The 27751-nt window shown below is 23.0% G+C and overlaps 1 protein-coding gene and 1 long non-coding RNA gene across 4 annotated transcripts; both read right to left on the reverse strand.

Annotated features, from left to right (window-relative positions):
* LOC114132875 (monocarboxylate transporter 10) lies at positions 1 to 27308 on the reverse strand. Of its 3 annotated transcripts, XM_027998474.2 has the most exons (9): positions 22505 to 22683; positions 12895 to 13116; positions 11023 to 11174; positions 9998 to 10209; positions 6471 to 6681; positions 6251 to 6391; positions 4457 to 4682; positions 4179 to 4370; positions 1 to 646 (listed from the first exon to the last, which is right to left on the reverse strand). In XM_027998474.2, exons 2-9 carry the CDS (start codon positions 13070 to 13072, stop codon positions 627 to 629), a joined length of 1332 nt encoding a protein of 443 aa, XP_027854275.1. In that variant the 5' UTR covers positions 13073 to 13116; positions 22505 to 22683; the 3' UTR covers positions 1 to 626. The 3 variants fall into 3 exon arrangements, with proteins under 3 accessions (XP_027854275.1, XP_027854274.2, XP_050066751.1); XM_027998473.2 differs by lacking the exons at positions 1 to 646; positions 22505 to 22683 and adding an exon at positions 27096 to 27308 and having other exon boundaries at positions 3963 to 4370; XM_050210794.1 differs by lacking the exon at positions 1 to 646 and having other exon boundaries at positions 3963 to 4370; positions 22505 to 22686.
* Positions 4814 to 6244, reverse strand: LOC126555868 (uncharacterized). Its single transcript, XR_007606984.1, has 2 exons — positions 5681 to 6244; positions 4814 to 5073 (listed from the first exon to the last, which is right to left on the reverse strand). It is a non-coding gene; the product is annotated as an uncharacterized LOC126555868 (long non-coding RNA).
* Positions 27309 to 27751: the final 443 nt, after the last annotated feature.

The raw sequence follows: 27751 nt of genomic DNA on the forward strand, positions 1-27751 counted from the left end.
TAAAAAATAAAATAAATCTTAGTTTAATTTTTATTATCAATAATTTATTATGTTTTTCAATTTGTTAAATCATTATAGAAAATAAATAGTGGATAAATACAAAATTAAATTATTAGTCAATGGTTTTTTATTTGATAAAAAAAAAAAAAAAAATGTACAGTAAAAAATGTACTTCTAAATTATTTACAAAAATATTATCATATGACAAGTTGACATTCAATGTTTATGTTCGTATCAAATAATACTATAATTGTAAGAAATGTTACAAAATATTATATAAATAAATTACAGTTATTTTAAATATTAGGTACATTATAATGATCTTATTATATACAATTAAGGGCCGTTTTTATAATGTCCAGTTAAGTTACAGTTAGGACTAACCAGTAGAATTCTATCAGTTAACAAATAAAAAATTCTGCTGGTTAGCGTAATCAGACACTAACCAGACATTGTAAGAACGGCCCTAAGTAGATAATTGTTATTGGTTATGGGGTTTCTGCAGTAATTTAAAAAAATGTAGTAAGTCAATTTGAATTATTTTGTAATTTAAAAATGTCAAAGATATTTTCGGCATTATATAGCATGTTTTTGTCTGAAAATAATGTTGGGTCTTGCTTGGATGATCAACAAACTTCTTGAGCGTCTAAAAAATAAAATATATAAGTAAATGCATGTAAATTATTAAAAAATAAATAAATAATATTTCTTAATTTATTACAGAGTTACATTAAAAATTTTTTTTTTAAAAGTGATAATCAACAGATTAATTATAATCATTGATTACTTTTAAACAAAACTTAATTTAATAAATATTTTAAAAATACAGATAGTACTAATGTCTAGTACTACTTATAATAATGTAAGTAACATCGAATTTAGTTATTAAGATGTACATGTGTTATGTGCATTTTAAGTTTTAATTATATGTAACTCTGAAATATATCATAATTTTTAAATACATATACATTATAATAGGTGGGTTGAAATTAAAAATGACTTATTATACAAAAATAAACAGTTTGCATAATAATACCAACACAAACAAAGCAAATATTATGAAATTTAATGATACAAATGAAATTAGTTTTACTAACTGCACAATTTTAAATCAAATTTGTCATAATGGTAGCTATGAAATATATATTATTTATTTCAGAAAAGCATAAAATTTAAACAACGCTGTTTATAATAATAGAACAATCCTTTACATAAATATTAGTTAGCATTTGAAAACTTTTATAGGAAGTATTGTATTTATATTTCAGTAAATTATAAATTGAATGATGTACCTAAGGTACCTGTTTAATTATGTTTAATACATATTATATTAACATTTTTAACTCATTAAAATTGTATAATATATAAATGTATATTTTACAATAATAAACAAGAAAATTTAGATAAGAAATCAATTGAGTTCATTGACACATTACAAATATTTAATATAATTTATAAATGGGCAAAACTATACTTATAGAATTTAACTTCCATTATAACTTAAATAGTTATACAATGTGAATTTTCCCCCTATTTACTGCTGAATTATTTGAAATCTGTTTTTCTATGAAATAAACAGTAATTATATAGTATCCAAGAAAGGTCATATCTATAAATAAGTAGAATAGCACAGTAACAATTTTAAAAAATAGAAACATTCTTAAGAAATAATAGACTAAACAAATTATATATTTAATAAATAATATATTAATATACCAGAACTAAAAATACAGAACTAGAATTGAAAAATGTGGAACTAAATAATCATATTAATGCTGTATTTAATTAACACAAATACGGATTATGTATTTATGTTTTATCATAATATTACAATTAATTTTTGCCATGCTATTTTGTTTCATTATAATCTACTCATAACTCATCTATATTGGTTTGGCATTCATTATAATTTATAAATATTGATCACGTTTGATATCATGCAATTAATTTATGTTTCAAATGCAATTATATTACATAATCTTATAAGCAATGGTAATAACTAATGGATAATGGTTAATGAATGGTATAAATGTATGATATAAATATTATTCAAGTATGATAATGATATGTACAGCTAAATGATTTTGTTTTGTGTTATTTGTTGATTTGAATTAGTTGTCCAAATAATAAAGAAATGTTTGTGATAAAGAAAATCAAGATCAAACTAACAGCGTTTCATTCATGAGGCCCATAATTCATATTTTGTGCATGTTTAACTTACTTGCTATAATAAGGTTCCAAAATTGTGCATTAATTCATCATCATAGGGGCACATAATAAATATAATATGTACCCATATATGCATATGTCATATACATTTACCATAATAATGGATGCATTATTGCATATTTGTTTGAGTAGGGATAAAATAAGGAAATTTAATAATTATTTTTTTTAAGAATAATCATTTTTTTTTTTTTTTTTTTGGGAGTATTAGTCTTATCTATAGTACAATTTAGTAAATAATCATTATATTAGTATAATAATTTACTAAAAGAGATTTAGTTTGGTATAAATAATATGCAATACTAATTATTGAAATATGATATTGTTGCATATCACAAATTCCTAGAACTTAGCAAATTATTAATTTGATTTTTTTTTTTAATTACATGTTAAAAATTATAATTTATTGATAACAATGACTTCTAAAATGAAATTCTTGGATATTGTGTCAATGATTAACCCAAACGTATTTTAGAAAATCATTAAACATTATAGTTTTTAATAGATATACAGATAGCATTATAATTTTGAATTTAAATTATGAATGACAGGGAAATAATTTTAAAAATATACCCTATCATTAATGCATAAATACATTTAAAGTAGTTTGGAGCTTTAAAGTATTTTTCAATATATTATGATCATTATGTAACAGATGATACTAGTGTAATATTATTTACAGGGAAAAATTAAACCATGAATAAAATATAAATGTATAATCTTATAAAATATTGAAGAAGCTTAAACTTAATCTTAGGGAGCAAGGAATTATTCTTGTCTTTCTTATATAGTAGTTTTCAAGCATTCTTAATATTAAATTCTTTGATTTTTTTGATAATAATGAAAAATATATACATTATATAATATTTTTCTGTTGTTTTATGTTTTAAGTTTTTAATAATTGTATTTAATTTTATATAAATACTTAATATAATAGAAATTTTTGGGATGGATAAAACTTTTTCTTTCTGGCCATTAATAATTTTAGTTAAGTTATTTATTGAAATCTATTATTATATTAGTATAGTAACTGAATACCTAAATACTCATCATTCTAGGAGGCGATCAAAATACTGATTTAAAATTTACTTGTAGCAGAGAATTCAAATGATGTATGATTTATACTCAAAAACATATCTATGATTCTTCAATTTTCCTTACAGAGAAATAAAAACCTAGTAACATGCTACTACTATTACTACTACTACTTTTTCCTTCAAGTGGTTCATCAATAAATTATACTATACAATGATACCTAGCTTACATGTAAATGTTTCATAGTAAGTTTTGAATCGATGAAATGTATAGAGTTGAGCAAAAAATATTTAGACAAATGTTATGCCTGAGTGTATTTTGATTTCAAAAAATATTGTATGATGAATTATTTTTTTTATATTCTTTGATTATATCTAAATATTTTTAATGTAATTTCTAAACATACTTTATATAATTAATTTTAAATTTATTAATAACATATTAACATAACAATGATACATTTGAAAAATAAAATGAATAACATAACTTAAAAAATAGTATAGGTTACCTGCATAATTTAAAGTCTAATGAAACAATTATTATCTTAAATAATATAATATAGAATAATAATATGTCCTAATTATAAAATGTACAATAAATAGGTATTATTCAACTTAGTGGTTTATTACTAGTAGTAAGTAAATTAAATCTTATGGTTATTATATTATTTTAAGTATTTAATATTGATTGATGTGATATATATCATATAGTAATAAATAATAATATTTATTGAATTTTTCATAAAACTGAAGTAACTACTTACATACTGTTGTTCTATTAATATTACAATATGATAATAAGTACAATAGGTACTTTCACTATGTAAAAAACATAATTCTAACGTGTGTAATTTGGATTACTATTTTTTGATAGTAGTAATGTGTGTTCAGCAGTGGGAATAATAGTTGAATGCTTACCTTCTTTATTGCAAGACTCAGGTATTGGGTCAAGAAGTTTTGGTTCATTTGGATCTTTATCATCTATATCAATATCCATAGTTCTTTTCCTTACACAGCGTGTAGTAGTTAATAATATTCCAAAAATCATGGGTGGAAGTCCAGCAATTAAAAATGCGCCAGTATAAGATTTGTACATATCATACATCCAACCTAAATAATATACATTTTATAAATATAAATAAAATATTCAAGTTTATTTTTTAGTAAAATGATTTCACATTTAAATGATTATTTACCAGCAATTGGTGGGCCAACTGTCAATGGTATAGAACATAGACCAAGAATACATCCAATGGCTTGTGCAGCGCCTTTTTGACCAACTAAATCAAAAGCGATTGGACCCATAACACTAACAAAACATCCATCAGCAAGCCCCATTATTAATGTAATAATCACTAGTATGAAAAAGTATGGTACTACAATGATAAACATAGTCATCAATCCAATAACAAACAGGGATATCTAAAAAAAAAATATAAATAAAAACAAAAATGTGAAAAATCAAAGATTAAATTATATCAGTTACAAGCCATGTTTTAAAAAGCAGTCTATTCTAAATTAATAATAAAAAGTATAATAAATTTATCTTCTGCAAATAATTATGGAATATTTATTGTATATTATAAATAATATAGGTAGTTGCCTTAAAACAAATGACAATATTGATTTGGCTTGTTGCTGACTTGAATTATTTGAACTTACATATTATTTGCATACACGCTCAAAAATTAATTTTGAATTATTGCTTTTACTAATCATACATAGTACTTAAAAAACAAAACTTTTATACATTTATAAGACAATCTAACTATTCATAACCAATCTATGGTCTTATGGTATACAAATTTTGGTACTTTTCTGTTATCCCTACTACCGATCGATGCCGCGACTATCGCGACTCTCAATACCTAGATTTATTCCTAACAATGTTTTTATTATTAATATTAATATTTTTATATGTGTATATGTGTAACTACTTTACTTAATACTGTAATAATTAGTCTCAATTATATAATTAACCTGCTTGTTATTTTTGTAACACTAATAAATTGAAATTGATGGAAATATTAAATTTTTTTTATTTATTGCTTATAATTTAGATGTCCAAAACATTCAAAATATATAATTGCAAATTATTAGGTTGTTATTGAAAAAAACTATTGTCAAACAAAAATAAACAGTTAACTTATACAAACTTAAATACTTAAAAAATAAAGATAATTGAAATCATTGCCCTAGTGGTTTAAATTAGTAAAATTATATTCATATTTAGTAGTTACTATTCCTTTCATCCAGTAAGCCGATTTCCTCATGTGAATTTTTAGTATTGATTATTGAAATTTTTAATTAATATTAATAATAAAAACAAATTGTTAGGAATAAATCTAGGTATTGAGAGTCACGATAGTCGCGGCATCAATCGGTAGTAGGGATAACAGAAAAGTACCCAAATTTTGCACTTAAAAATTAAAATATTAATAAAAGCTTATGAAATGCTCTAAATAATATTGTTACATTTAAGTTTAATATTACATAAATTGACACTAATATTAAAGTTAATACCATAAAATTGATTCCTTTGATTGCAAAATTTGTTATGTTTTATGTCGTAAAATGAAGACAACATGGTATCCTCTTAACAAAGAACAAATAATATTTTTAGTATAAATTTTATTGTATTTTATAATATACTTTTGTTATTATAAAGATAGGAAAGGGATTATACAAAGAAAGTTTTTAAAAATAACAAATTAAATTAATATTTTAAATATATAAGCCGTCCTATGCCAGCTATTTATCTCAACTGATATTAAATGAAACAAACTAAAGTGAAATTCTTACCACAAACACTAGTGTTATAATAATCTATGGCATGGGAAATAAATACCTAACAACTACGAATACCAAATTATTACAATAAACAATTTTATCAGTAAAATTGTGGTTCTTTGACATATATAATAATAATTAATGATTATTAATAAAATCTCATATATACTTTATTTAAATGAATAATTCAATATAAGTACCTGTTGCATTACGATTCTACTAACTCCCTTACAATCAGATATTGGTCCTGAAATTAATCTACCGATTCCCGACGAAATGCCTATACAAGTGACTAATATTTTACCATCGTTTTGTGGAAAACGGTCATCGACAAATTTCACCTGTACAAAAATAGCATTGATTAAAAATTAAAATATAAATACTAAACAATTAGAATCGGATAAAAAATATATTTCTCACCAAATGAACGTAAGGTACAAAGTATCCAAAAAGAGCGAGAGGAATCATTGTGGCCCAAATAACGTACTTAGGGTTCTTCCAAATGTCAATATTGACCAGTGATCGCAGTTGTTCAGCCAGGGATTTATGCATATCCGATTTGTCTAGTTTGTATGTAGGTTTGAACGCCAAAGCGCATATCATTAGTATAGCCGATAAAGCTGCTTCCCATCTATAATAGATTATTTTATAAATGCATTTGAAGATAAATAACATTGAAATACATTAAAAAAATAAATATAAATAAAGAAATAGGGAAAAATTACGAGTACCTACTTGAATTTTATTTATACCTAGGTATATAATTACCTAAGTTATTGCATGTTATATAATATAGGTACTTAGGTATAAGTACCATGCACCAATTCAGGTATATTTTTAATTACACATTGTAATACAAATATCATACAGAACGATAAATAGTTAATCTAATTTTTATAAAATAAGATAGAAAATTAAAATTTATAATTATTTTTTTTTATAACAGGCAATATTTTCAAACGTATGCCAGTGGTGTATATAGGTTTTTATTTCGGAGGGGGCCGATTATATATTTGGATTTCTTTGGGGAAATTCTATGTCATTTTATGTCAAAAATAAATTTTTTCAATAATTGCGTTTTTCAATTCGGGAGGGCCCCCCATAAATACGCCCCTGACGTATGCAATAATCTCTACTGTGCAGTTAGTTTTAATTTGGCTGATGGCCAGTGGGCCAAGTAATAATAATTAATAAATAATAGTTGTACGAAATAACAGATAAGATAAAAGTAAAACTTTATCGGCTTATCATTAGGTACTTAATGTTTTGATTATTAGTTTACTATATAGTTACACTCTACAGGCATCTGTAAGTTATAAATATTATAAGATAATAATAAATTTATAAATTATTAAGTACTGTAGAAATCTGTTAAATATGTTATATGTATTAATCTTAACAATAAGCTAATATAAGTAATAACTATAAAGTTATTTTGATTATAGTACAAACTACAAAACCGATGAGAGATGAATTATTTATTATATTCTGTTATGTAGTGTACGATTTTTAATTTAATTTAATTTATTTTTATTAGATTTACTAATTATAAGGTTATATATTCTATAGCTAGGACCTAAAGGTTTCATCAAAAACTAAAATATCTACCTATGAATTGAAAAAAAAACATTTTACATGGAAATTGCAAAGCGATTGATTTTGTTTTCCCGAGTAATTTTTATAATAGGCCATATTTTTTATATGCATGTCGCATGAATATAATCCAAAAATATTATATTATATTATAATATACACGTAACTACTAACTACATTAGGGAGAAAGAGCTATAAACTATGCTCAAATTATAGTGTAAGCAAAAGTTCTTATGAAATAAATAAGAAAAATAAATTGCGAAGATAATGACATTCTATTAGTATACTACTATAAGAGTAATACGGAATCAAAGTTTTATAATTTATTATGTTTCTACAAATTGTTAAAAGCATAATTTATTAAACGGCATAATATTTTCGATAAGATGTAATACTCTGAAAGATTGAATATAAAAGATAACAGATAACTTTATCACCGTTCTAGTTAAATGATTTGCGAATGTAATAAGTTATTTAATCCATTTAATTAACGAAAGTGAACTTGATTATCAATGTCAGCATACTAACTATTTTATAAATAACAATAAAAAAAAAATTTATACATAGAACTCAGTGTAATTAATCGCTATACATGCGGTACTGCAATGGACCGATACAAAATTAAAATAAAAAATATCACAGCTTATTTCAGAAAAAGAATTAACAGTATAAATGCAAGACATAATATAATGTCTTGCTTTTTTAAATTGTTAAGTAAATATCTTCACATTAAATTTCAATTGAAATTCAAAAAAAATCCAGTAAAAATTAATAATTTAACCAATTTTTTTTTTTAGACAATATATAAAAACCGATAATAATTTAAATTTATTATAGTGAGTTTTTAAAATATTAATAATTTGATAAATAGTTTAATTATTTTTTCAATTAAAATAGCAAAATAAAAGATAAAATATGGTATTGATATTATAATTGTGTTTGCCCAAAGAAAAAAGGTAAAAGGTGCGCAATCGTGTTGCACTCGTTATTACTTATAAATTATAAACATTTAAAGTTTAGATGAGTGGAATGAGATGACCCCCATAACATAAATTTTAGAGTACTTAATAGGTTAATTAATTTGTAATTTTAAAAGAATATATAGTTTTTCATAATTGGAAAAACTTAATTCATTAGTTTATAAGTGATGTGTAAAAAAATGTAGGGTTACACTTTAAAATCAATAATACGAGTATGTGTCACTTTTAATTTTACGGATGCGAGAACCACATAAATATTTATTATATTATGGATTTTTTTTTTAAGAAGAGGAAGATTGTATTAATCTATGCAGTACTGATCCACGTTAGGTAAATTATAACACGAGGTAATGATGATTACATAATAGAGCGTTTACGCTCGAGCAACAATCGCCATTAATTTGTAAAAAATATTTTCGACACGGACAAATGAAAACGCAATGCAATAAATCTCATATTTAAAACGAAAAAACCCAAAATTGCAAGCAATTAAACATAAATTTGCAAAAATATTGGTTAATAGTTCAAGTTTTATATTTTTAATTTTAATACTCGAGTTAATAATTGACCTATTATTAAACTCAAAGTTAAAAACATTATCACTTTATTTCTGGTATTTAATTTTTAATTAGTGATATGAATAAATAAAATTAAAATATCGAAAATAACATACATACCCAATGCTCTGATTGTGAAATTAATTAAATATAAATTATAAGTGTTTGCGTTTGAATCGCCTAGTGAGTACCTAATGTGGGTACTAATGTATTTTAAGTTTGATAATAGATCAAATCACTCTAGTATCAAAATGAACAACATAAAATTGGAAGTAGGCACTGAATGAAAATTTCCCATGTTGTACGTTTGTAAGATAGAGAAATATAATAACACATAAATGTAGCGTTCTCTTAGGCTCCTGAAGAAATTATGCACGTGAGAATACTTTATTGGTATTAATTCTACACTCCAGAGAGCGTAGATAATATTATATAATATATAATTTTATAATTTTAATTAATTATCTAGGCCCTCTAATAGATAAAATACTATTTGATCATATTTAATATCATAGAATAGGTATGTAATAATTTTTCTGTATTGGAAACTTAATGAATTATTATACTTAAATTTGAAGTTTTAAAATTATTCTGCTGTTTTCGTAAACCACGAAGTACAACGTACAGTGTATAGTGTATACTTAATGTATATAATGATAAAAAAAACATTAATGAAATTGTATTTTCACATAAAACTAGATTTTTACTACACAAAATATTAAATTTTAAATTTAACTTATACACACAATCATATGTGTATTTCTAAGAGTATAAGATAACTTAAATACGATATGATACTATTATACTTTAAACTAACCTTAAACAGCTATCTAGACCATATCTAACAAGTAGATAATCTACGACGTATGGCATGAGCATGGTAAAACATGAGCTGCCAGCAGTTACTATACCATTTACAAAACCAAGGTATTTTTTGAAGTAATGACCAAGAATAGCTAATGAAGGCGTATAAGCTAGTGATGCGCCAATACCATATAAAAGTCCGTAAGTTACGTACAATACTTCCACCTAAAATAAAATGATTTTATATATAAAAAAAAAAAATAATACGAGTAGATTCATATGCATTTTTTAATATTAATAATATAATATAATATATTATTATTTATGTATTAATAATATCAAGTATAGATGCTTACATTAATACATATAAATTCTATACATTCAATTAAAAAAAAATTAACTATTGCTTTTAGTAAGAAAAATACAGTGTGATAAATCATACAAGAATATAATATACAGATAATTTTATAACATGATTTTAATATTTATATCTGATTATTATTAATATATTTTATTTTTCATTCTTAAAGTATTGACGTTTAATGTTACTTAAAATAATGAGATTCGAACTGACCATAAATTGAAGGGTTTAAACATTAAAAACCTTTTAAAGAATCACTTGCAACAAATAGTATTTATAAGTAGCAGGGATCTTGCGCATTTCTTAAATTGTAAAAGGTTAGTTGTCAGAAAGGTTTAAAGTAATACTTTTAAAATAGAAAATCAGTGGGGAAATAGGTGAAACATACGGTAGTATAATATATTATGTTACTTTATTTTACGAATGGATCGATATAAAATATGTCATACGCATATGAGAGAAGTTAGTTGTATGTTTTTGATTCACGTAAATAATTATTTAGTTTAATTCAAATGTTATTATAAAATAATAGTATTGTATGAATACAATGATTTGTAAAATATTAAAACGTAGTGCATAATAAGCTGTTATAATAATCTATAAAAAAAATATTATTTTAAATTGGTTATTCTTATTTGTATTTAAGAAGTTTAAAATAATACTATATAATAACTTACTTGATGTGTAAAATATGATGATATTAATAAACTATTAGTAGCAATAAAACCACCTATAAATGTAGTTGTTCTAATTCCTATGCGATCAACGAGAACTCCAGCGATAGGCGACATTAGAAACGTTGTTCCCACAGTTAAAGAGCCAACTAATGCTAAAAATCAACAACATAATATAAATAAAAAAATGTTAAATGTGTTGAAAATGTATAAATTTAAGTTAAAATTTATCTAATAAAACATACAAAAATTATCTATGCAGGATAAGTTATTTATACATTATTTACGCATAAATAATAAAGCAATTAGCAAATATGTAAGCTAATATAGGTTTATATAAGTTATATTTCAAGAAACTTAGTAATTTTTGTTTTTAGAGATATTATTATAATTTTAAATACATAATATAATTAGGACTATAATATAAAAATTATAAAAAACAATAATAAGTATTATTTTTAACGTCATAAAAAATTTGATACTCTCATATTTAGATGCGCGATTAGAAGATCAATCATTCTACTTTTTCAAAAATTTCACTTTTATAGTCTCTAATGTGGATTTTAGTTTGTTAACTAATAATATAATAATGTAAAAAAGAATAAACCCGTTTATTATAAATTATTATTATCTATTATAAGTTAATATGATGTATTAAGGGCTGGATGTGGCTAAAGCTAAACTTGTGAAATGGTAATTAAATATAATCATAAAAAGTCATAAAAATGTTAATATTGTTTCATAAAATTATGGTTTTTCACATAATTATTTTTTTCTTAATTGTATTAAAAGACAAAACATTAATAATAATTATGAATTAATTACGAATTAATATAGTCTTTAAATTATTAAATTATTAAACATAATGACATCATTGTCTAATGTCTATACTGTATTCAACACAAGACCTAAAAAAATACTTACGATCAAATCATGTAGGATGCATATTTTACATTCTTTTGTTATGACGTAGTTTTTTTTTAAACATACAAATTGTTTCTATTCAAATAATATTAATTATCCTTACTAATTTTTTTTTAATTTCTTGAGAATAATAGATTTACCTACTCGTATTTAAATAAATAAAACAGTTTTGTAAAATAAGAATAAATAATATAATTTTTTGAGTTATAAAAAAAAGTGATAAAACAAATACAAAGTTTTGGAAAAAAACAAGAAAACTCCCAAATTATTTTAGGCTATTATCAGATTGAACTTTGAAGAAAGTATAAAAATCAAACTAGCAAATATTATAACTTTTTATAATAGTCTAATATATTTTAACATTCTTAACATCAGTTTTAAAATAAATTCAATATTTTAAACAGTTTTTTTTTGCTGAAAACCTTTGAAAAATGGATGTCTGGTTTTTATAGTTTACAGACCCGCTAAATGTGCATAATATTTAGAAATAAGTGATCAATAGTGACGTAGTTAAAACGTTTATTTATTTACTTTAATATGATACGAATCAACGAATCAATATTAATTAATAAAAATATTAAAATAAATATTATGGTTTTTAATTATTACCAGTATATGATGTAGTGAGAGAGAAATTTTTATCAAAAATACCATGTCTATATTAGTGAATATTTAATATGTTGGTTAAACGTATGTTTATTATTTTTTAAATAATTGAACAATTGTATTTTTCAAATTAATAAAAATCCTTTTCATACAAGCCATATATGACTAAACTGTGTAGCTAGAAGACGCTGTCAGACTGAGTATAGTAATGTATTATTATGTTATCATTGTGTTTCGTTTAAAAAGAAGAATGGTTAACTACCATTATATTAGGGGATTTAACAATGTTTAAACTTGCAATGTAAATAGTCTATATGAGTTATGAATTAAATAAATTATACTTACATGCTTTTGACGATGCTTCACTGACACCAGCATCCTCTAGCCTTTTTAAGAGATACACATAAGTCACTGAATAGGAATTGATAAAACTAAAAACAAGTCCATTGACTAGGAAACTGGCCAACACTATGAAACATGATCGTACGGTAAATTCGGGTGATACCCTTTCTTGATTGCTCATTTTCCAAAATGTAAATTGATGTACTTAAAATTGCAAATATCAGTCTAAAAAAATATATAATGTATTAAACAAAACGAATTTTTAAAAAAAAAATATTTAACATATACAATAAAATTATACACTCTAAATATGAAACATAATCAATGATTACAATTTAACAATTAAACAAATTACGGATAATAATATATCTTTATAATTATTTAAAATACTTGAAAATATTTATAGATTCTAAATAATTAAAAATATTTTGATAACCTGTTTCTAATGGATAATTTATAATCATTATGCCTAATATTTTAAATATTTTTTTTATAATACTAGGAAAAATTTGTAAAAGCGTATAAAATAACATAATAATAGTTAGTTCGGCAATCAGTATATGATTCTTTTTTTTTTAGTAATTTTCTAATATATTTTTATTTTTTTGTCTATGTAAATAATCGTAATGAGAAGAAAAAAATATTATTTAATTTACAATATTTGTTATACTTAACGTTCAACATTTTGTATACATAAATATATATAAATATTGAATAATGTATTATAGCGAATTTTATAATAGCTCATAAATCATAATTAAATTTCGTAATTATAGAGAATAATAATTCATATCATGAAATGTATTTAGTGTTTTACTAAATAAAAGTTTTATTAAAGTATTATTTTTTAAAGAAAATTATTATTACTTATTAGAAATCATCATTTATTAATGATTTCATCGTTACAATAATTAGTATTACTAAATGATTGATAATAATGGATACATTTTTTGGTTAATTTTTGATACTCATTTATAGTTATCATATATTAAAATATTAATTTAATTATATTAACCATATTTTTTAATTGACTTATTATACTTTGTGTACAAATTGAACATTCGTTTGAAGTTTTATTCTAATACGTCAAAATATTATCCACTAAATAATTAGCAGTAGTAGATAGAGGATTTCTTATTTGAAAAAAATGTTAATAAATGTTAGTATTTTCACAGGAAACTATTTAAGTAGTAAAAAAATCTTAAGTATTTAAAATATTGGCAGTACTTTTTTTTGAACTAATACGATAAGTTTAATTTTTTGCACCAAAATAATAGCATTGTTTTCATCTAGGTTATTAAATGTTGGTATTCAACTATACAAACATAAAATCACTTGATTAATTATTGATTAATAAATAAATAAAAATACAATACTATAAAATACTTTACAAATATTTATAGTTATTTTAATGTACACTACTACAATATATTTTTGAAAACTAAAAGGACCCGCTTTTTTGTAATATCTCTGGGTTAAGCTAAATGGCTTTATTAAACTAATTTTTAAACAATTCTTTTAAAATACCGAACGTGATTTTTCACGTTTAGTTTAGTTTTCGTAGAAGAAAGCGAAAAGAATGTAATTATTTTTCGGTGAAAAGAGGATTAAATTTATCGATAAAAGTATATTTAAAATGGATATTTTTGTTGTGCTCAAAGTTGGATACCATACGACATACGTCATAAATCTTGTAATTAGTTTATCTTTCAGAATTTTAGTTTCTTAATGGTACTTTAGGGGGCAGTTTTTAATGTAAGTACGTTTTGTTGATGTGATATGCTCAATTAAGTTTTTTATCAAGGCGAATACCTAAGTATTTAGCAGTATCGTTGCTGATTATATTATTATTAGTATTTTTTTTGTCATGTTGAACTAATAAATTGTTGACAAAAACATAGTATATAACTTGTAAACCAATAACAGATACCGTAAAATTCTCTGAACTGGGAATAGGTGTATCGTGTATGTGATATATGATTAAAAAATTAGTAAAAATAAATACAATACTAAAATGGAACCAACTCATTGTTAATAAAGAAAATAGTCTACCTAATTCCCAATTGGCATTTTGTAATAATTTTTCTAGACTGATTTTACTACACATCAGCCATCAAGTACATAGAATGGTTGAAAAAAACTTATTCTCTTAAAAGAGAAATTTTATTGTACTGGTGCATTCCTTGATGTCCCCTAAGTGCTTGATAGAGTGTGGTTAGTTTAACTTTACAAGCTAAAAAGTATATTACTCAGTCGGTACTATTTAATTTTAAAATCCTGCTTAGAAGATCGCTTTCAGTGCGTAAAGATTCCACTATCTAAGCTTATTGTTCTGCTATTATAACAGATTGCCTTATTAAAAAAAAAAATATATTAAGTAACTACCCTGGTGGGATTTATCCTGAGCTTGCTTATCATATCATGCTTTGCACATCATCATTTTCGATTATAATTATTTTTTAAATACTTCATAATTTATCATTGAACTCAAATTTAACACACCCATTTCAGTAATCTAATCAATGATGAGATACGTTTGAAACCTACCTATACAGCAGAGTGATTCTCATGGTTTTTTTCTATGAAATTAACAATATTTAAATATAATATAATATTGAAAAACATGACAACGGAAGTATTTATAGATGAAACACAGAGTAGGCGTGTGTAAATAATATTGCTCAACTCGTCCTCTCTCTTCTTTTCATTGAATTATTTTTAAAGTGGTTTATTTATTATAATATTTTGATAAAGATATAAAGAAATATTTAATACCTACTATAGATACGCTATATTATATAGGTAATATGTAGACGATGATTTAGTAATCATATGTTTTAGTTTTTTCAATTGAGCAAAAACTATATTTTGAACGTTGTTTTTAGCTATAAATACATTTAAAATATGTATCATAAATATTTAGCTAAAAAATAAATTTATAAAGATGATTTGGTTCTATTTTTTTCATAACAAAGTAATGTCAGCTTTTATCAAATAATTGTGTATGAACGAAAAAGTACACAACTAATAGGTACAATTTATACAATTTTATAGATACTACATAGTACATATAGTTTATAAAAGTTAATAAAATTGCAATTTAAGTTTTTATCGCAATTCAAACAAATTTGGCACGTCACTCGTTTATAGATATAAATAATTGCATGGTATTTAACATACAACAAGAATCTATAATCCAATAACGCAATACCTAATTATTAAATTAATTTGCTAATTTAATTTGAAACATAGCAACACCATGTGATTTGTTCATTCTATTTATGTACCTATCATACAAATTAATATGTAGAAGTCTAATATCGCCATTCAATTATATTATTATTCATATAATATAAAGAATAATAATAAAGCATATATTAATTAATTAAAATTGCATTATTTAAATAATTTACAGAATATATTATACAGAAAGAATTAGGAAAACTATGAATTAAAAACTCACATTTTCAACCATTAATTATTGGAACATTGTAAAATTTTAATTCGTAAAACGATTCTAAATTATTATGTCATGCATAGTGTTAGTGCACATTGTATGGCCATTTGTGACTTGTTTTTTTTTCCAGTTTATTATTATATCCAAAGTTAAATGATAAAACAAATATAAAAATTTATAAAATTAAGGATTTCTAAAAATCAGTTTATATATAATGAATAATTTTCAGGAAAATCACGAACCAGTAATTATTATTATTGTCGGAAAACTTGGATCGACGACAGAATAGATAATTGATAAGGCTGAGAGTCAAAGTTGATTTAACGCTCGTGTTATTCGAGTAACCTAACCTAAACTACTGTAGGTAATTAACTTTATTCAGTCATATAATAAAATAAAAGACGCTTATACGTTTGTGATGAATGATGATTGATGAGCCAAAGTGATAAATGCATTTTGATTTTTACTAAGTAATAGTAATTAATATAATATTCATAAGGAATATAAAAATCACATTGTATAGTGTTGTACCTACGCAGTATAAAACATAATGTAGGTACATATTAATAGGTGGTATCAAAATTATATCAGGTATGTTTTAATTTTTTTAATCATTTATGATATTGATTGTTTTTTGTGCTATAGTTATTCTGAAATTATTGTTAACTATTTAATAATATTCGTTAAAAGATATAAATAAAAAAAATATATATACCTACATATTACAAATTGGATTTTATATTAATACAATATATTACACGTATAATATATACGTATAATACATTTTAGCTCGGAAAGAGATCATTAAAGAAATAGATCCTTCATACGCTATTATACGTTCTATGTGTTACAAGTTGAAGTGAAAATATTTTTGAATAGTAAATAGCTTAAAGCAATAATAATAATAGCTTTAACTGAGTAAACTTAAACAAGAAATACAATAGATTAGTACAGCGATACTTTTATTTCAGTCTTGGAAAAATTACCATAAATTAAATGAATGTCCAGAATAGTTCAAAGCACACGAAAAATAAAAGACAATCCATTAGTTAACATTAATAATGCTTCAGACTTACCAGATTCAGTCAAAATAATAGAAAAACACAAAAAAAATTTATCTTTTGATAAAGCGAATAGATAATAGTGAATATAGAATTTTGATACTTTTTTGCACACTTATTTAATTCATGGTCTTAATGAGCCAGATGAACATACAACAGCAGTTTTAAAAATATTATTAAGATCACAAATTAAATTACTATATACATCCCTCAAGTTAGTATGCCATATTGTAATATTGATGTGCACTTGTGCCATAGAAAATAAAATTGCTAGGGAGTAATATAAAAAAATTATAAATTAGATATAGGTACATACTACTTATATATTAAGTACATATCTACATACATTTTTGCATTAATACGTTGTTTCTTTACTTGGTCAAATCATTAATAATTTAAAAAATACTCTCAATCCGACAACCTCTGGTCTCACACAAAGTAGTCTAGTGAAGTCTAACTGTATTTATTTTGTAAAAATTTTAAGATTCATAAACGTGACAAGATTTTTTTTAGATTTTGTGATAATTAGTTTCAAGTTTTAATTAATATACACAACCATATGGTTTTTATTCAATGAGAGAGTATACTTATCCATTATTATACCATTGTATCTACACTGGCAAAATTATCATTTTTATGCATGGGGGGGGGCATCACGATATCATTGAATTAAAATATTTGTATAAAATCGAATAAGTGATTCATATACATTTTAATCAACTTCAGGGCTAGTTAAAACATTAAGATCAGTTGGATATGAATATAATATGACTGCCTATTTATAAAAAGTAAAAATAGTGAATTATTATTATTTACGAATTATATACTATCGAATATTTAACTGTTTTTATATTCCAAACATATGCATCTAATTTGTTTTTAAGAAAATAATATTATTACATTTTTCAAGATTCAAATTTGTAATTTCTTGTAATAATATCAATTATATTATAAAAAAATTTACAAATGTTAAACAGCTAAACAATTTTATAAGTCAGTTAATATTTGAACAGGTGGTTAGGTTGGTTAGTATGCTGAACACAGAACAGCCGTACATGTTTTCGCCCAAAATCAACCTTTTGGTTTTCGCCCAAATTACCTGTTTTACCCAAACATAAAGAAGAGTGATTTGGTTTTTGCCCAAAATCCAAATAAATATTATTCATAGAAAACGAGATAGAAAACTAAAAAACATTTTAGTTATCACTATATTTTTTTTTATTGAATATATGTGTACCTATATAAAAACATAGAAAATCGAATTTAAATTTTATATACATTTAACACATATAAAAAAAATGATTAGTCAAAGTTATGGCACAATAGGCTGGTAAAAAATTATTAGTCAATAAGTGTAAAAAAATATTATTAAAAAAAATAGTACTTATACGGCTGTACCTATAATAATAAAAATTAAATTATTTGTCGAAGTTATGGCACATGGATTTTATAAATTCGTATCGTGTGAGCCGACCAGATTTGGACAGTGGTGACCAAAATGTTTTATCATTTATTATGAATAACATTTCTTTGGGCAAAAACCAAATCACTCTTTTTTGTGTTTAGGTAAAAAAAGTCATTTGGGTGAAAACCAAAAGGTTAATTTTGGGCAAAAATAGATTCAGCCCCACGGAACAGGTGATAAAATATAAGAATTCGGGTGGAAAAAGGTCAGGTGATAAAATTCGAGTACAATAACTGTCTACCTACCATCTTACGTTCTTTTGTATTCGTATTCAATAATATTATTTTCTGTTTTCATACTATACTATTTACAAAAATGTGTATATAATCAAAGCCGCTTCAATATAATAACATTTAGAACTTCGTTTGTGTACATTAATAGATTACAAATGTACACATCAACATCCATATATTCATCGAAGTCAAACATTTTTAATTTAAAAATAATTAAAAATATCTAATAGTGAAAATATTTAATTTTAATGAACATGTTTATAATAACACAATACGGGAGGCTTAATAATGAAAATCGAGAACACTAGTTTAACACATATTGAGAGCTGAGTAAATAAAAAATAAGAACGAACAACCAAATCAATATTATAACAAAAGATTCGTGCCGTGATCAAATAAACAAATGCCACACAAGAACATTCGTGATCAACGATCATGATCATAGAAAATATAGACCATAGATTAAATAGTAACCATGATGCTTTATATTATTATTATTGTTAGAAAAAAAATAATGTAATAAATATAATTAATTAAATTGAAATGGAAATATTGTTTTAAAATAATCCAAAAAAAAATTGATACGTATACAAAAGTAATAACTAAACATAAAAATCTGAAAAATATAAAAAATTCCTTATTTCAGTTATGTATATGTTAGGCATACTTATATATATACATATATATATATAAATAATGATGTCCAGAAAAATATTGATTTTATTATTTTATAGAACAATTTTACATTTTACGGTAGTATGTAATACATAAACTGAAAATAAAACTTTTGAATAGCAAGTATTGTAATTATACGTTTTTAATGAATTAATAATAAAAAAAAATATATAATTATTTCAAATTATTTTTTTTTTAGAACATAGTTAGGTAATAATATGTAACAATTGAATATTGATTCATTATATACTTGTTTTGTCAGTTAGTGACATAATAAATCAAGTTTCATTAAGAGGACGTCAGTGCAACATTTGTGAGCTGTGTCTATTTTATATTATAATACAGAAAAAACAATTTCAGAATAATAATATATTTCTCATTTTGAACTATTTACGGATAGGAATTAGGATAACAAATGTATACAATATAAATTACTAAGGATAATATAATTTAGTAACCTGTGTAGCTAACTAAATACTCATAATTATTAAACGTATACCGTATTATTATATATTAACACAGAGTAAACAAAATAATAATAAACACAAAATACACTATTTATAAAAAAAATTATAAATAAATCATAATTACTTGCGTATATTATTATAAAATATAGTATATATTTTTAAAGTATATAGAAGCTAAGTGAAAAATTAATAAATGCCCATTAATTCAATTATTCAATTAAAATAATTAAATTTTTTAAAATATTCTGTTTAAATCATGAAAATATACCTATTATAAATTATTATTCAAAATTTAAAGGTAACTTCTAATAAAATAACAACGAAAATATAACTTAGAATCGACAACGACGATGCAGTTAATACGACATTGAATTTATGATATAATTTATTTTTAATTAATATAATATGTAAGCTAGTGTTGATGAACTCTATTATCTACTTTTATGTATTTAATCAAGTTCACTGCCATCATTTAATTTTGTTTAGTTTAATAATATATAATATTCGTAAATCATTTAAATACCTATATCAAAATAAGTATCCTATGATAGTTAAAAATGTCCGTTATAATTTATGTTTAAAGTATTAATATTTCTTATCAAAAATATTACGAAGTTTAAATAATTGTTTGCATAAACGTTGAAGAGTACTTACGTGTCTATGGATCAAATATAAAAGAAAGACATCAGCTTATTTAACGTTTTAAAGCGGAGTTTTTTTATGATTTGGGAATGGGTTGATAAATTTAAAAAATATTTAAAATAGGTAATAAAAATTGCTTTTATAGATATCAAAATTTAAACAATATTAGGTTAAAAAAGAGGAATTAGTAAAACGGTTTTTGTTATAGTGTAAGAAAAAAGGAGGAAACTACACTGATATCATCTTGTTGCGTATCTAAACTAAGAAGCTGGTTAATTAAATGAGTTAAATTCAACAAGTTTAATAAATAATAATAGAATTTATCAAAATAATTTTCGCTAATTTATATCTATAGTGGTTTATCATCTAACCAAATATAAATTATATTCTAAAGGAAATTGTGAGTTTGTGACATAATTTTAAATGTTCATCGATAAAATATTATTTATAAACAATAATAATTAATGAATACATCTATTATATACATCAAATTATTAAAAATGTACATCAATGACAATAATCAAAAAGATCAATATCGAAAAATGCTCAAATAGCACGTACGAAGCAGCAAAAAAACGATGTTAAAATAATGTTCTTGTTATTTTTCGTAAAGGATAATATTGATTATTTGTGAAAATAATACGTAATAACACGTAGAATGTAGAATAATATGCATATTCTATCAAATAAATTATAAAAAAAGGTTTAAAGAGCTGAAATATTTTAAAAATTATGTCATAAAAATGTTAATATAGGTAAATAATACTTTAAAAATCCAAGTATCTACGATTATTAATTAATACAATACTTCAGGTGTCTTATGATATTCTTAAAAAAAAAAAAAAAAATACAAAATAAATTTTTCTGAACAGCTCGGTCTGTTACGAATTTAAAATAAACGCATAAAATTACTTTTATATTATTTCCCCAATGTATTAATTTTATTTTTATACCAATATGGAAGATAGTAGATTATTATTTCATAAGCGTTTGATAAGTAAATAGGTAAACTGATTATTGATTATTACGATTTACGAGTATAAGAGTATAACATTTTAAGAAGTATATAATATAGTATAATAATGTTGAAGTCATCCAATCAAGAATACATTTAAATTTGAAATCTATAGTTTATTTTTATATTGAAGCTACGGTTTGAATATTTTTAGATTAAAAAATAGTTTTATATGGAACTAGGTATAGTATAGGAATGTGAACTTAAGTATACAAGATAGTAGTATATGGAAAATAAAAAAAATTTAAATGATCTTTTCAAACTATTATCAAAACAATAAAATATAATTCAAAATATTAACTATTAACCGTGCTATAATTATTTGAAAATAGTATACTTAATATTATTAACCTTAACCTAAGGTTTTCTTAAGGCGTATACAAATTTGTTTAAGTACGACTAACTATGATAAAATCCTTTAATAAGGATTTAAAATTATTATTATGTTTAATGATAATATTCTTTAATATTGAATGAATCTTGAGTACCCATATGTATGTTTAAAATTTAGTATTTTATTATTAATGATATGTCTGAACTATTATATTATACTAGTATTTTAATTAAAATAACACAAATTTTATTTTTAAACACTTACCTAAATATTATTTTGTATAACTACTGCTTAATACTTAAACATGTATTTAAAACATTACAATAAAAAAATTAAAAAACATTAAAAAAAAATTTAAAAAAAAATCGCTACCACGTGCTAACTGAACACTAAGCAAAACGTAACTAAACTCGGCATGCACTTGCTCAGTCGCTCGTGGTTGACGGGAATCTACGTTCGTTATGGTAGTATGGTACCCAACGTATATTTTTATACATGCGACAAGCCAGGCGTTCTCAAAATGTTTTCATGAACCTCAAATTTATTTACGAAATTTTAATTTACAATATAAGAATAAATAATATCAATAAAAAATAAAAATATATATACCTATTTAATAATAATTATAAATAAATGATTATTGTTCAAATTTGAAACAATCTTTTTAAATCTTCTAAATACTTACATTAATTTATTGTTGATTCAGTTTTTATTGAAAACCCCTTAGAAATATTTAAAACATTTTTTAGAAAAAAGTAAATAATACAATAAATTGAGTTAAAACAACTTTATTGAAATAATTAGAATTATTAACTAAAATTATTTTGGTAAGCACTTTTAAATACACTTCATGGGATTGTATTGCAGTATGTATAGGGTGATATATAATGTTCAGGCTGCTTAGGGTTCATTGTATCTTAAATGTATATCGCGCACAACTACAATTACGCAATATAACATGTAAAGTAATACAAACAGAATTTGTTTACTATAAATATAAATTTCTTATTGTAAAACAATACAATGTTTATAAAAAGGTTCTTTAAATTTTAATCCATGTATTTAAATAAACGACATGCATGTTAATTTAATAATAATGTGTTATTGTAATTTGTTTCACAGGTAATAATATATCTAAATGCTGGTCTAAATTCGTACCGAATTAGAATTTAAAATAAAAATAAAAATATTGTTATACGAGAACACACAACATTTTTAAAATCGAAATATTTTTTTAAAGAATTTTCCTTGAATTTTTAATACAATTTATTTGAAATGTTTAAGAATAAAGAAAATTAATTTTTTTGATTAGTACCTAGTTACAAATAAATAATAAGATATTTTGTACTTTCTATTGTTTATCAAGATGCAGTATAATATTGTTTTAGAAACTTACATGCAAGTCTAGTTAATAATATAATCTAAGTAGTGAGTAAGTGCAGTTATATTTCACATTAAAGAACTACAGATACATTCAAGATTCAACACTGGTATTTTATTTTTATACTTAGTATTTCAAATGCATATACATTATACATATAGAGTCAAAGTCAAAGAGTCAAGTGGTCCAACCAGTTATTGAGAAAAACGATAGAATATGATAACTAGTTGTAACTCTGAACTCTAAGAAATACAAACATGACCATATGTAATATAAATGTCTACAATATGAAATATACATATATGTTTATTGTCTTCAACTAATATGTACATCATACACAGTGATATAAATTATTTCCATTTAATACATGGTAATATAGAATATTTTAGTTTATTGATACGATGGTACTTAATGAATGATATATCAATATAACTATATATATAATTTATTAATATGTTGATTTGTATGTTATTAAATATTAATACTACATTCAGACATTTTGATTTCAACTACAACTTTAGTACAGGTCATGTGAATTATAAAAACTTTTTTAAATTTTTATAGTTAATCTATGGTTAAACAGACATTAAATTAACTTTAAGGTAATAGTTCCAGAGTTTGTTATTTATGAAATTTATTCAAATTCAATGCTAGATTATGGGTACTTATATTAGTAGCAATGAGCACAATCTGAATTAATCTAAAGATTATTAAAGATATCTTAAAAAGTATAAAATTAATTTTAGTTTAATACATAACATAGTCCAATTTTATCTGAAATGCTTTTTTTTTTTGGTAAGTTAAGTAAGGTTAGTCAATTTTTATATTTAAAACATCATCCCAAAATTTAGGTCCAAGTATAGTAGTGGTTTTACACATTGTATAAGTAAGTACAGAATTCAAATTGGAGGGATGCACAAGGAAACGGAGCACCTTTACTATTTTTTTTTTATACCCCAATTATTCTTTTTGAATAGAATGGGAAGGGGGGTGGCATAACTTGATAACTCCATATTAATTTTTCTTCATTAACCATGGATTTAAATTGTTGACAATGATACTATAATTACAATTTATTGAAAAATGAAGTTCATTTTATAATTTTTATAAATTTTTTTTCAGGTAAGTTTCGATTGTGTTATAAAAATTTTGTTAAGTGATAATTAATTGTAATGGTTGAATATTTAGATGAAAAATCTTCATGCTATTTATAAGTTTATTAACATAATTAGGTATATATAAAATAGAAATGTAGTACCTATTTAAAATAATTTAATGATAATTGGAGTGGGGTATAGGACTGTAGGAGGCTAAGCATAATTCAAACGCTGATTAAGTATTATACTAATGTACAACAATGTCCTTTTTCATACAAGTTAACAGATTTTCACTATTAATTGTACTAATTGTTATTGAATTAAAATAATTAATAACTATTAATCAAAATTTGTCGGTTCATACTAGTTAACTGGGATAGTATAAATATACATATATTGATGATTACAATTGCTTCAATTGTCATTTAAATTAGGCTTTGTTCAACATAGATTTATACTTATATTTTATTAGACATGATGTATGATGTAGGTAAAATTAGTGATATTATTTGGTAAGTATTAAATAGAAAAATTATTAATCTCTTTAATCTTTATCATAAGACGTGGAGCTTGATAAGTTTATTTAGTGAGGCTTAAGTCCAGGTTCTATTTTTTCATAAAGTTTGTATTTTAATTTAACATTAAATTAAAAAATCAGAATTAATCTATGGATTGATTATAAATACATTATTTCCATATATATTCTGAATAATTCATTTAAACATGCTCATTTATTACCCTTATTTTATCATTAAGTTAAATATTTGGAACTCGTGTTGTATGTTATCTACAATTTTCCATCCATAATATTTGGATTATAGGTGTCGTCTACTATCTCTAGGCATTAATACATCAAAGAACTTTTTTATATGTCTTCAAAAAACTGTTTGAAAAGGTTCTTGGATATAAACTTTAAAAAAATCTACGGTCAGTAACACCATCATCTTGTTAATCAGTACATACAGTCTGGACATCCATGGATCTTGTCATACATAGATAAAATACAACGCATCAAAGTTCATGTAGAAAGCATATGATGCAAGTTCCAAATATTTTGAATTTAGACATTTTAAACATACTGAAGGAATAAAGACTATATTTTCAAGCATAAACTTATTTTTTAATGTCACTCTTTTTATTGTATATTATTAAAATGACTTTTTTGAAAATGTTGGTATGGATAAATAGTTATTATAATAACAATTATATAATTATTAATTAACATTATTATATTTGTAAAAATTTCAATTTGGATGGAAAAAGCATTTGATTAATCACTTTCAGGAAGAGGGTAGTTTTCTTTGAAAATAAATTGTTTGCATCACTACACATGGTCCACAAATTATATGTATTTTCAAATATGATTCTCAAGTAAAAATTTCAAAAAATGAGAGTTGGAATAAATTCATTATTTGAGAAAAAAACTGTAGGTAAACTTGATTGGTAAACCACTCTATGTTAGATTTGACAACTAATTAAGGTTTTATGAGAAATTAAGAATATATTACAACTTAAAAACCTACTCATATTCATAATAAGAAGTGTGTTTAAAGAGGTTAATTTTTATTTAGTAGTGCTTAGTCATTGGTAGGGAACTTATAATCTTTGTTTATCTGTATTTGTTGATTCCATAAATTATCTATAGAGTATCTATGTAATATATATTATCAGTTTCTACCAGAATTTAAAAAAAAAAACTATTAAGCCATACATTTGGAATATTTTCATCTGTTGAAATTACAAATATAAAATATTGAATGAGAACCACAGGGTCTACTACTATCAATTAACATTATGTTATACTATTATAAAACAATTTTATAATATGCAAGACAAAATAATATAAATAAGTCTACTCGATAAAATGTTTAGCACTTAAAAGTACCTACCTAAGTCTACTATAATATTAAATTGGTAGTAAGTAAAAATGAACAAGAAAAAACATCTGATAGAATAACTCCTCCCACAAAAAAAAAAACACATACTAGGGTAAAGTAGCCCATTGAAATAAAAATAAATGCGAGAGCCATAGTTTTACCACATAGCTATTGATTAAAATTTGATTGGTCTGAGAAAAATATAGATAATTTAATTTAAATTGTTGAGTATCTAGGTACTATCTACAGAAGGGGTGTAACTAAACCAATATATAACAGTTAACTTAAACAATGAAAAAGAAGTAAAATATGATTACAAACAAAAAGTTAATATAATTTAAATTTTTAAACTGATATGGAGGATGAAGTGGAGAATTATTATTGTATTAACTAGGTAGGTATTTTAAAATTTGTAAATTGTTTTAGATGGGTTTTTTTAGTAATTTGTGTTTTTGAGTAATTTTTAGGCGATTCTATTGCATTATCTATTAACTACTTACAGTTCTTATAGGAAGAAAAGTTCATCTAGTAGAGTGACAATATTGGTTAGAACTTGAAGCACAAAATAAATTCAATTATAAAATATAATTTAACGTATTATATATTTCATATGCATTATTTTAATGAATTTCAATTATGCATTTAGTTGTTATTAAGTCATTGAAATTTCAAACACGAAAAAATTTAAAAACTACTATATACTAATACAACTGTGCTAGTGTGCTAATACTCGCCGCTATATCTGTTAGTAACTGATAAGACATCATGTGTGCCGGGGTCGTTAAAAAATAGTAAATACAGTTCATTCATAGATAATAATAATGATAATATACACCTATATTACTATTATTATAATAGTATTATATTATTATTTTTATTATTTATTAATATATAATTCTTACTTCTTAGAGTAACTTATTCTACAATAAAACTCAATGTAACAATGTTGAAATGTTGAATATCGATGGTTACGACTTAACGAGATACGACAAATACGACACCAAATGTTATCATTTTATAATTTTTCGTTATTTTTTTGTTTACATTTTATTCACGTAAATATATCGTGATAAAGAAATATTATTTTATATTCTTTACCTCGATGCGTAAATATCTTAGATCATAATATAATATGATCTAAAGTAAATATAACGTT

This window comes from Aphis gossypii, chromosome 1 (genome assembly GCF_020184175.1).
Source record: "Aphis gossypii isolate Hap1 chromosome 1, ASM2018417v2, whole genome shotgun sequence".
NCBI lineage: Eukaryota > Metazoa > Arthropoda > Insecta > Hemiptera > Aphididae > Aphis > Aphis gossypii.